Consider the following 13,412-nt stretch of genomic DNA (forward strand, 5'->3'; position numbering starts at 1 on the left):
TTTATCTCAGGAAAAACACACCTAGCTTCAATACTGTAGCCCCGAATACAGCTCTGTGACAACTGTCACCCAAAGCCCTGATTTGTACACGTGTGTGTGTGTGTGTGTGTGTGTGTGTGTTTGTGTGTGTGTGTGTGTGTGTGTGTGGTGTGTGCGCGCGCATGTATATTACAACAAACAATGTGTGTGAACGAAAAGGAATGACAATTCAGCGGCTACTTCGAGTCTAAAAGATAGTGACAGAGAGAGAGAGAGAGAGAGAGAGAGAGAGGAGAGAGAGAGGAGAGAGAGGGAGAGAGAGAGAGGAGAGAGGAGGAGGAGGAGAGGAGGGAGGGGGAGGGGGAGAGAGCAAGAAGGAACAAAACACACACACACACACACACACACACAGAGAGAGAGAGAGAGAGAGAGAGAGAGAGAGAGAAGAATACATATCACCTGTACCAGGTGGTCAGCCCCGATATCCATATATTAGACAGCTCCTCGTATACATCCTTAGATATTAATTACTATATGCCTTCTCTTTTGTTTAGTGTTTAGTTCTTTTTTCCTTTTCAGTTCTGCGATCTGTTTTACCAAAACTACAAGGACAAGACTGGGGCTTGGACAACAGGTTTGAACCGCCACCTTTCAGACTCGCTGACTTTCCACCCCATAAAAGAAACTCAATACCTGTACAACCTGAGAATACACCTGGACGGTCGCCGACTGAGGGAGACACAGTTAAAACACGAACATTTCAAATCGGCCATCAGAACCCTGGAAAACAGCATCCAGGCTGTGGCCGCGGTACTCGTGGAAGACTCCCCAAACAACTGCTCCTCTGTTCCGTGTGACCTAGATTCCGGCCAGCCCTGGGAGTGTATACACGCGTATGACGTTCACTCCTTGGATTATCCCAATCTCAAAGAATCTGTTCTCCACAGGGGAAGGATTATCAGCTTGGCTAACGCAAAACATGCGCTGTACACCTACCTCAAACGTGTGCAGATGAGACAGCGTCTGCGATTGGCTAAGGTCGCGTACCAGAGACTATCAGCTGACAGGGGGCTCGAGCACGTGATCGTTATTTATGACGCCCAATTAAGATATTACGCGTTTAGGACAGTGGAAACGTTTAATCCAGTTCAAATTCGCGAAGAGCCGTTAATCAAACATTTTAATCCCAACTTCAGTATTTAGCAATTAAAAAAATATATATATGGATCTTCATTTGTAGTTATGTCTAGTATCATTTTGTAAAATAGAAGGAAAAAAAAGAAGATACTACAGGTCCGTAGGAACAATATATGATGCAGGGCGGGGGTGGGGGGATGGGGGCACAATCAGTTTTTTAGGTTTATATAGTGTTTTGACCTCACAGTGGGGTTACAGTGGCACTAGCGCCCCCCCCCCCCCCAGTATTCCCCCAACCCCTCGGTTCCTTTGGACCGGTACTACACACACTTTATAAAAAGGCGCGCATGCAGGGATTTAAGCATGGGGTCATCAAGACTTGAGAGCGCAGTGTACAGATAGTTATAAGTTTATATGGTCGTCGAGCAAGGGGTCTTTTATATGCACCACCATACAGACAGGATAGCACATACCACAGCCTTTGATATACCAGTCGTAATGCACTGGCTGAAACAAAAAATAGCCCCACTGGCCCGCCGACGGGGATTGATCCTAGACTGACCGCGCACCGGGAGAGCCTTTTACTACTGGTCTAGGTTCCGCCCCTGTTGCAGAACAGTAATTCCATTTCATTTCATTTCAACTTATTTTCGTGATTATATCCAATTAAGGTTCAAGCACGCTGTCCCGGCCACACACCTCAGCTATCTGGGCTGTTTGTTCAGGACAGTGGGTTAATTGTTAGTTGTTAGTTGTTAGTGAGAAAGAAAAGGGTGTAGTGGCCTTACACCTACCCATTGAGTCATCAAAACTCTCTCTGGATAAGAGCCGGTATCAGGCTGAGAACCCTGTACCTGCCAGCCTTATGTCCGGTGACTTAACCACGAAACCACCGAGGCAGGAATAACTCCATTAAAGGAACTGTCCCGAGGTTTCTGTCATTGTAAGATGTTTCTGTCATTGTAAGATTGTTCTGTCATTGTAAGATGTTTTTGACTAACGGAGAGTTTTGGGCCACTAAAAGTACACATTGAATACAGTCTCTTGTTTAGAATATCGGTGTCTCTGTTCGCAATGTATTTGCGGTCGTGTGTTAAAGGGACGGACCCTAGTTTTTATTATTATCTAGGTCAACTACAAACTACATTATCTAGGTCAACTACAAACGCAATGGCCAGCTATGTTTTTCTTCCCTTAGCGGGACGCCAGTAGAACTAGGACTTTACGTGATTTGCGCAGGCGCTGAGCTTCTCACGTGATTTTGAACAAATTTAACTGTCTTGATTGAAGGGTTGTCTCATATCTCCAAAACATATTTATATCCATAGAGGTATGGTACAACACCTTCCCAGGGGTCGGTAGGGGATTTGCCTTGAAATTTTGACAGTGGCCAGCAGATGGCATACGCGTTACACGTAAGGGGGTGTTAATAATTACGTAACACTCTAGGGGTAGAGGAAGAGTGTGTTGTGTTCGATTTACGTAACATTTTTCAAGACTATGTTATTTTTATTCATTACTTAGACCTTAAAAGGTGGTTTCTGGAAATTCGCGGTCAGTCTAGGATCGATCCCCATCGGCGAATATATAAAAGGCCATGGTATGTGATATCCTGTCTGTGGGATGGTACATATAAACGATCCCTTGCTAAAAAAAATGTAGCAGGTTTCCAAGGCGCGTGTGCAGGGATTTCAGCGGAGTTATAGACTGTGTTGAGCGAAGTTTATATGGGGCCATGTTTCCCCAAAAAATATATTAAACATTTTTTAAGCTTGGGAAGGTAAAGGTTTCGACCTTCAATACCCTCCCCCTGCACATGCACCTGATTCCTCTCTAAGATTATATGTCAAAATAACCAAATGTTTGACATCAAATAGCAGATGATTATTAAATAAATATGTTCTAACACTGATGTCGTTATACAAACTAAAAAACAACAACAACTAACTTTACCCTTTCCAAACGAAAGGATATTTATTTGAAATTGCCGATTTTAACACACGTAAAATTAAGAAATGAAAACATTCATTGTCTACTTTAGTATATTTTATTAAAAAAAATATATACATGATCAATGTGTTACTAGTATACAAACTAAACTTTGAAAGTTCTACTAACACTTTATAAAATATTAATTCGGAAATAGGAAGATACTATTGTCGATAATACGTTGTCAAGATCAAACAGGTTTTAACGAAATATTCTAGTACCGTATCCTCAACCGAACGTTCTTCGCATAGCGCAATATGTCTCATTTCATTTCTTGAGACAAACCCTACAATTTGAAATCGGCAAACGCACGTGTTAACTGAAACTGACAACAGGCTGCCGTATGTGCTTTGCCGAGCAATGGCAGCACAGGCGACGTATACTTTTGACGATCTCCATTCATAGCAAGCACACACGAGTTTTTTAAAAGTGCATTTGAGATTGTATTTCATATATGTACATGATGTTATAATATGGTAACCAGAGACTGTAACTTTAAACAGTGACATCGTTTTATGACCGGCCTCGGTGGCGTCGTGGTAGGCCATCGGTCGACAGGCTGGTAGGTACTGGGTTCGGATCCCAGTCGAGGCATGGGATTTTTAATCCAGATACAGACTCCAAACCCTGAGTGAGTGCTCCGCAAGGCTCAATGGATAGGTGTAAACCACTTGCACCGACCAGTGATCCATAACTGGTTCAACAAAGGCCATGGTTTGTGCTATCCTGCCTGTGGGAAGCGCAAATAAAAGATTCCTTGCTGCTAATCGGAAGAGTAGCACATATAGTGGCGACAGCGGGTTTCCTCTCAAAATCTGTGTGGCCCTTAACCATATGTCTGACGCCATATAACCGTAAATAAAAATGTGTTGAGTGTGTCGTTAAAGAAAACATTTCTTTCTTTTTTATTTCGTTTTATGAACACGTCTTCACAAATAATAATAACAATTTCCAGTCAACCATGGCTCGTTTCACGAAGCAATCACAGCGCTGACACCACCTTAAGTGCAAACCTACCTCATGTAATAAAAAAGCGTTTGGTTGTGTCTAACGACACCACTAGAGCACATTGATTTAGTAATTATCGGCTATTGGATAATTTTGACATACAGTGTTAGAGAGAAAACCCGCTTCATTTTTCCATTAGTGGCAAGGAAAGTTTTATATGCACCATCCCACAGACAGGATAACACATACCACGGCCTTTAATATACCAGTCGTTGTGCACTGGCTGGAACTAGCAATACCCCAATGGACCAGGTCGACTGGGACTATCCCGAGCGAACACTTTACCACAGGGCTACGTCCCGCCCCCTTCCCTAAAGAAAGACAGAAAAAGAGTAATCGTTCATCCCGTGTATACATTCCCTGACATCACAGTGAACGTGTATACATCCCCTGACATCACAGTCAACGTGTAAACATCCCCTGACATCACAGTCAACGTGTATACATCCCCTGACATCACACTGAACGTGTATACATCCCCTGACATCACAGTCAACGTGTATACATCCCCTGACATCACAGTCAACGAGAAATATCCCAATGGGCCCGCCGACGGGGACTATTCCCTAGCAAGCGCTTTACCACTGGGCTACGTCCATGTGTATACATCCCCTGACATCACAGTCAACGAGAAATATCCCAATGGGCCCGCCGACGGGGACTATTCCCTAGCAAGCGCTTTACCACTGGGCTACGTCCATGTGTATACATCCTCTGACATCACGGTCAACGCCGGTCCAAATTGTGACTTCCAAGGCTTCAAAAATGACATTTGCAAATTACTTGATATTAAAATCTTGCAAAAAGACATTTGAAAATTGCATGATTTTAAAATATTAGAGAATAACATTTGCATATAGAATGGTATTCAAGTCATGCAAAAAGACATTTGCAAATTGCATGATATTCAAATCTTGGGAAATGACATTTGCATATAGAATGGTATTCAAGTCATGCAAAAAGACATTTGAAAATTGCATGATATTCAAATCTTGGGAAATGACATTTGTATATAGCATGGTATTCAAGTCATGCAAAAATACATTTGCAAATTGCATGATTTTAAAATATTAGAGAATGACATTTGCAAATTGCATGATATTCACATCTTGGGAAAACGATGTTTGCAGATGCCATGACATTCAAATCTTGGGAAATGACATTTGCATATAGCATGGTATTCAAGTCTTGCAAAAAGACATTTACAAAGTGCATGCTATTCAAATCTTGGGAAATGACATTTGCAAATTGCATGATAGTCAAATCTAGACAAATCTCATTTGCTAATTTCATCACTTTCAGGGCCTAGAAAAGGGCCCAATCTTCACAGATCGTATGGATCTTCTAATACTCGGTACAGGAATAGTTCTCTACATTAGTTTCGTCTTTGTACTGTCTATGTCTAGAGTGTTTTGTTAAACTGTAACAGCAATCTTCGCCAAAGATAAGAGAGGAAAACACGAACAACTCGGCAGGGGTCTAGGATTTATTCTGGATCATCAATCAGGTGGGATATGAAGATCCCTTGTTTCAGATATCACTATAACAGACATACACACACAAACAAAGACCACGAAATAACAAAAAGGGAATACTTAAAATCACATATATATATATATATAAATCTCAGTTATAATAAGTCTTAACATTAATTATGTACTTCACATTCAGAATTAACCTATATACTAGCCTGTATTATCACACTGACATTTTAAGCATAACTAGAGAATGTCTTGTCCAACAACGTATCCATACATTAACTTCAATATATCACTGAATTTAAGAAAGCATAATATAACTTATAACTCACTGATCACAAATTAGTGATTATGCATATAGCACAATCATTAATACATTGAATGTTCTATTCTCAAGAAACACTATAAAATCACTTATAACATATTTCATAAATACAAAGCTAAATAAACCATAGCTTGTCTGCAAATAGTTTACCTACAGACTGTGGGTCGGGTCTTTATAGAAGCATAATGCTGGTTGTCACCTACATGATTGTGGCACCTAATAATAAAATAAAGTCCATTAAGTACACACACATCCATACGTGTACGCATACTAATTAAACAAATACATCATAATAACTTAGTTATTATGTTACTTTATTAAATATTATAAATTAGATAGTATAATCATTTATGATAGAAAATATAGACTTTAACCTATGCTACTAGCTATTCTATAAATATAACGTAACCATTTAATAACAATGTTATTAAGTCACAATGTTATATTTAACATAACTATCTTATTAATCTCTAAATCTCCTAATCTCATTAAAATAAGTAATTAAAACAGGTAGTTAGGGTGTAATCATGTACAATATGTATTTACCTTTAACATTCTCTGTGAATGTTAGTTGTGCAGTTGCTGTGAATAAAAGCTGTTCTTCTCATAAAATCTTCTGACCAAGAGAACACAAAAACAATGACACTGGGTTTGCAAGAACTGAGTTTTCAGTGAGCACAACACAAACTCAGAAAACCAGAAAAAGCAGGAAAAACAAAGAAAGCCTGCACAAGTTTAACCTAACAGAATAAAACTATGTGAACACTCTTTTAAAATAGTATGTGTGTAGTGAATGTAGTTTAAAACATCCGGTTACAGATTCCCCTTCCAAATAAAATGATGGCGACATCACTTATCAGTGGCAATTTCTACCTTCAAAATACAAGTTAAGAAACAAAAAAAATACATGGTTACAACTTCTCCGCCCAAACAAAATGATGTCCTCATCATTTTTGAATGGCCTTCTCCAAAGTTAAGATATCAAGCATAGCTCTACAAGATTCCTTCGACATGTGAAAGAAAAAATCACTTTGTGCCACATTTTGCAGGTAGCTAGCTCTTTCCCTCAAACCATAATCGGGGTTGCTCCGTGTTGCTTGCAGCATGGCATATTCCCCTGTCCTATATCTACTTGGGGGACGCCTTTCTCTGTTAGACCGTCGCAGCAAAGGAGTAGATGTTACATTATCTACACCTTCCGGTTCATTGTGAGATTCTTGAGAAGAATCATTAGAAGTGACACCATCTTGCTCACCACTGGATCCCCCGGACTCTTGATGAGAATCCTGAGCATTGTCCTGCTCCAATCCCTGATCCAGTGGTAAGATACCTATGTCTGCTGGTTTCTCTTCTGGGTCCTCTACCTCTACCACCTCACTGATCTCATTGTCAGGTTGGGGATTCGAACCGCAGTCTCACAAACGAGAGTCCAGCGCTCTACCTCCAGTATCTGATAGGGAGCAATGTCTGGGACGCTACTACCAATGGAACACTTTCCAACACAGGGGACACCAACACACACACACAAGCACCGCAAAATATTCTTCCAGTACACTGTCCTCTTCAGATGGTGTTATATCCATCCTCTATAACTTTCCTGTGTTGTTTTTAACGATTCATATTAATGGTGTCATACTGTCATAGCATTTTCTGTGGTCTCTGCTAATCAAATATATTTTATTGAGGATTAGTGAAAAATGTCATTGGTGTTATATGTCCTGAGACAGGTATATAATAACTAATGGACTGTTAAACTATATAATAGAAGACCTAACACAGAATAACTTTAATGTAATACATACTGATGGCCGACTTACTAAAGAAGGAATCTTGTAAATATGTCCCCTATTCAAAAGATGGTGGGCAATATAAGCTTGTCCCTGAAGATTTATGTCATTGGTGTTACTGTACATACTTATGAGAAAAGAAAAGAAACTAAATGCTCTCTGGATGAAACATTCCACCAGTAGATATCGGCCATCAACGTTATTTGTCAAAAACAGTAAACGTTTGAACAATTGTGAGTGGTTTTGTTTAAATGCCATGAATGTGTTGTCAGAATATAAAAGTAGGTTTATTCACAGTCATTGGTGTTACTATCATATTTATATAACGGTTAATGTGTAATATGTAACGGTTAATCATTGGTTCGTTCAATGTGCATAGTTGAGAAACATATATTTTATCATGTAATTGCTTTGCAAATTAAAAATGACGAAAGGTTACTTTTCCAAATGTATATGTGCCTGGACGCACTTATAAACTACCAACCTTTCCTGTTTAAGTGTTAACTTTATAATAAAGGAACGTTGAAATCATATCGAAAATGTATTACCAAGTTGTAGTCAAATATAAAAAAATTACATTACGTATGTTTTCATTTCCAATAAAGGCTGTTTAAATTTTATTTTAAAAAATATTGAAGATTCTGCATTAAAATAGTTGTTTAGTTAGAAGGAACAAATACCCACTGTTTTAATAGTGACGTATTTAATAATGAAGTAATTCGTAGGCTTTATATCTTGAATGATGACATAATTTGTTTCATTTTCTGTTTAGTGTATGTACTGAAAACATTACAAATATGTCATGTATTTATAAGGCCATTTTGTTTTCAGAAAAAAATTGGAACATTTAGCGTAGATTTTTGCAGCGCTTACGTGAAAGCAAACGCAGATTTAATACCGTTTACTCGTGTGGAATACAAAGTATACAGTAAAATAGATTTGAGCCTTAATACTACATAAATGAATGAATGGATCTTTAAATTAATATTTAGAAACAAAAATTAAAATTCATTATCTGAATTTACTATATTTTTTTAAACTGTCTGACCGGCCGTATCTAACTTTTATCAATATGGTCCCAGAAATACACACTTTTGCTAAAAAACCCACCCCAAAACAACAAAGAAAACAAATTTAAGGACATATTGATTACAGGCAGTACATTTTAAGACAGAGATGGATTTTACTTGTACATGTATAATGCAGGAAATTGCATTTTAGGACATCACGTTTTCAAACTTTTACGGTGGAGCATACCTCCAAACCCATTAGAAACTTTGCTTTGTGCCCTCGTTCTCAGTCAGTCTACCCCCACCCCCACCCCACCCGCACCCCACCCCCACCCCATGTCTAATTGCTTCTGCTGTGTCTGAGTTACATTTGCTGATCAGCAGTGACAGTCTCACAAATAATAGTATTCACGGATACAGTCTTGAATGTCATGTTGTGTTACACATTGTCATAGTATTACTGTCATATGTCATTGGTGTTAATCAAGAATATATACAATGTCATTTCTCTAGAAACAGTATTAGTTAAAATTTAAATTGGTATTAAGGGTCCCTGAGTTTGCTGCAATTTTACATAACTACCAGAGCACTTTTTAACGATTGTAAACTATATCAATAGAATACCCAACACATAAAATATTAGTGTAATATATACTGATGGCCGACTTCTGACTTGTTCTAATATTTGTACTCGTTTAAAATTCATTTTATTCCCTAAAATATATTATTTTCGTACGTACGAAATTATTTGAAGACAAAATCCAGTTTGGGCTTCTTACAAATATTAAGACGACCCAGAAACACATTGAATACACAGACACTGATATTCTAAACAAGTAAATATATTTATCATGTAAGTTTAATTGTAGAAATATTTTATTAATCGGAAACATCTTACAATGCAGAAAACTCAGAAATGTCCCTTCAAGAAAAGCATAGCTTCTACCATTAAGACTTTGATGACATTTACTCCATATTTGTAAACAATTAAAACTGTCACAGTGCATAATTTAAGTCACATATAGAATATATGTGTAGAAATGCAAAATTACACCCTTGGATAGTTTTAGTGCTAATTTTATTCCAAATATGTTATTTAGGACACACAAATAACACACCCATGTGCTTTTCATGACTGCAAACCAATTGGATTACACTCCTGAGCTATCCCACTTGTCAAGTAACACCAATGACATATTGAGCTTGTTCAAAGAGTAAGATATGTCTGCACGTGCAGGCCGATTACAGTGCTGCGTGGCCAGATATGATTTTATGTTTGTTTGTTCATCTAGTTTCCAAAAGTTAACAATAAAATGTTATAGCTTTTAATTGATTTATCTTGAATTTGCGTTTTGAAAAGTGATGCTTTCTCTAGAATGACCCGTGTAGGATTTAGCTCATTCAGTTCAGCGCTCGCCTGAGGTGCTTATGTCTCAGGATCGAACCACCTCGGTGGATCAATTACAAAAATGGAAGCTAAGTTAATCTTGGAAGATAGCAGTAGGAAAATAATTACATTCAAGGCTTGGAAGAAGTACGTTTGTTAGTTCCATCACTTTCAAAGCCTTGGAATAAGGATATTTGTTAATTTCATCATTTTCAAAGCCTTGAAATAAGGACGTTTGTTAATTCCATCACATTCAAAGCCTTGGGAAAAGGACGTTTGTTAATTCCATCACTTTCAAAGCGTTGGAAAAAATACGTTTGTTAATTCCATCGCATTCAAAGCCTTGGGAAAAGGACGTTTGTTAATTCCATCACTTTCAAAGCCTCGGAAAAATGACGTTTGTTAGTTCCATCACTTTCAAAGTCTTGGAAAAAGGACGTTTGTTAATGCCATCACTTTGAAAGTCTTGGAAAAAGGACGTTTTAGGTTCAGAGAATTACATTAATGTTCACCCCGTCTGAAATCGTGCAGTATTAGGTATTGAATTTATGACGAATTTCCATGGGTTGAAACTAGGGTCTGCGAAAATGAAAATTATTTAATTACTTTGTAAAGAGATGGCCTCGTGTTACTGGAAACTGTTTATCGAAACATATCCGTGACTGCATTTGTTTAAGGGGCGGGACGTAGCCCAGTGGTAAAGTGTTCGCTTGATGAGCGAACAGACTTGAATCCATCTCCGATTTTAAGTTCTAAGACTGGAATTGATGTTTATCCTGTCTCAAATCTCAGACTACTACAGTAGGGCATTGGCGAATCCACAATACTGGACTCGTATACTCAAGGGTCAAACTCGACCCGGACCCGAGTACCCGACACTTACACTGACTGGTCAAAGGCCGTGGTATGTGCTTCCCTGGTTTTCCTGTCTGTGGGAAAGTGCATATAAAACATCCCTTGCTGCTAATGGAAAAAAAATGTAGCGGATTTACTGTGATGACTACGTGTCAGAATTGCCTAATGTTTGACATCCAATAGCCGATGATTAATTAATCAATGTGCTCTAGTGGTGTCGTTAAACAAAACAAGCATTAACTTTAAAGGGACATTCCTGAGTTTGCTGCATTGTAAGATGTTTCCGACTAATGAAATATTTCTACGATTAAACTTACATATTAAATATATTTTCTTGCTTAGAATATCAGTGTCTGTATATTCAATGTGTTTCTGATCGTCTTAATATTTGTAAGAAGCCCAAACTGGATTTTGTCTTCAAATAATTTTGTACGTACGAAAAACATATTTTAGGAAATAAAATGAAATTTAACCTAGTACAAATATTAGAACGATCAGAAACACATATAATATACAGCCACTAACATTTTATGCCGAAAAATATATTTGATTTGTTATTACAATCGATAAAAAGTCTCTGTTACTCGATAAGATCTTAAAAATTGCAGCAAACTCAGGAATGTCCCTTTAAACGTGTGTTTAGAAATAGCACAGTCACTGAAATGAAAACAAAACCCTGACACTATTCCCCAGTGACCCTGCACCCTTTTCTTTGTATACAGTTAGACACACAAAGGGTTAACTGACACACGAAATGCATATCATATTCCTTAATGGGTGAATTAGTGTGTAACAGTAGAATTATGGGACGTCATTACAGGACTATCTTCTTCAATTAATCCGCGATGTCGTGATTAAGCCATCAAGTGCAAGTTCTTTATTTACTTTGAGTTTTACAACTCATCAGCTGAATACATAACATAAATAATACAACATAGTTATACAAAATACACACATGCAAAACAATGGTGGGTGTGATTTATATATAATCATAGACAAATGAAGTGATATAAGTTACATTTATTACATTACCTATGACCATTAACCGATCTCTAATTGTATTGGACATGTGACTCGTACGTACACATTTCGCAGCCCGGTACCGGCTCCCACCCAGAGCGAGTTTTAACAACTAAATGGGTAGGTGTAAAGTTTGTTTTGTTTAACGACATCACTAGAGCACATTGATTTATTAATCATTGGCTATTGGATGTCAAACATTTGGCAATTTGCGGCATACAGTCTTAGAGAGGAAATCCGCTACATTTTTACATTAGTAGCAAGGGATCTTTTATATGTACTATACTACAGACATGACAACACATACCACGGCCTTTGATATGCTAGTCGTGGTGCACTGGCTGGTACGAGAAATAGCCCGATGGGCCAACCGAAGACCACTACACCCTTTCCTCTCTCACTAACCACTAACATGCTAGCCACTAACTCACTGTCCTGGACTATTGTGAACTTCTACCTGATAAACCACAGTCATCATTAATAGTTTTAAGAAATTGAAACTTTCGTCTATGATGGCTGCCATGTCATATTTTCAGCTATACCTTTCATCATATTATACTCTGGATAATAATTCATAAATTGGAAGGGGTCATGATTTTTTTTTAATTGGTTTGATATTTGTTGCATCAATTTGCCATATGCTTGTCATCCAATTGACGATGATCAATAAATCTGTGTTCTAGTGGTGGCGTTAAACAAAACAAACTTCAACTTTAACTTTGAAATGTTTAGACCTTCGTTCAACTTTTTTTGTCAAAATTATTTCTTTTTCTATAGTATGATCCTGCTTTCTTTACGTTATTTACTTTTAGACTGTCCTTTATAAGATGCTCCAAATTATATAAATATTCCGTCGAGCAGTCAATTCCTCTTTTATGTTCGGCTTGTTAACTTTTTATTGTTGTTTTGAATTCTATTAAAGACGCAGACCCTAGTTTTAAAGCCGTTAAAATGGACACTAAGTTTGGTTAATCTACAAACATGTACCACATTTGAATATCGTTACAAGTGAGTGAAACAAGAGTCTGTGACGTTGAAATGGTGAAATTGCGTTAAACATAGACTAAAACTCGACTCCATAAATGTTATTTCTCAGACCAGAAACTCTTCGATTGTACGGACATGGATTATGTTAAAAAATAAAAATATAAGTAATGTTTTATTTCAATGGTCATAAACGGCTCTAAAATTAAAAAATATGCCCATTTCCAACTCGACCCCCCCCCCCCCCCCCCCCGTCCACCCCTTCTGTTCAAACAAGGTTACTGGCGAAGTCAGAGAGGTTTCTGTGCCTTAATTCAATATAGGGACGTTAATCCGGCATCCTGTCTTATCTCTAGCGTTGTGTATCTTGTCTGGCAGTTAACAAAGTACTCAACAATATCACATTTAGGTGAATGTATCTTTTAAAAAGATACCCTAATCGTAAGATGACCC

General features: G+C 37.8%; 1 protein-coding gene across 1 annotated transcript in view; it reads left to right on the forward strand.

Moving 5' to 3' along the window:
- LOC121386451 (chondroitin sulfate synthase 1-like) overlaps window positions 1–1,206 on the forward strand; it is a 14,844-nt gene extending 13,638 nt beyond the window's left edge. Inside the window, exon 3 of the mRNA XM_041517350.1 lies at window positions 559–1,206. Within this exon, the coding sequence (XP_041373284.1) occupies window positions 559–1,182 (624 nt within the window). The 3' untranslated portion in view covers window positions 1,183–1,206. The remainder of the gene's footprint in view (window positions 1–558) is intronic.
- Window positions 1,207–13,412: the final 12,206 nt, after the last annotated feature.

Source organism: Gigantopelta aegis, chromosome 12, assembly GCF_016097555.1.
Source record: "Gigantopelta aegis isolate Gae_Host chromosome 12, Gae_host_genome, whole genome shotgun sequence".
Lineage (NCBI taxonomy): Eukaryota > Metazoa > Mollusca > Gastropoda > Neomphalida > Peltospiridae > Gigantopelta > Gigantopelta aegis.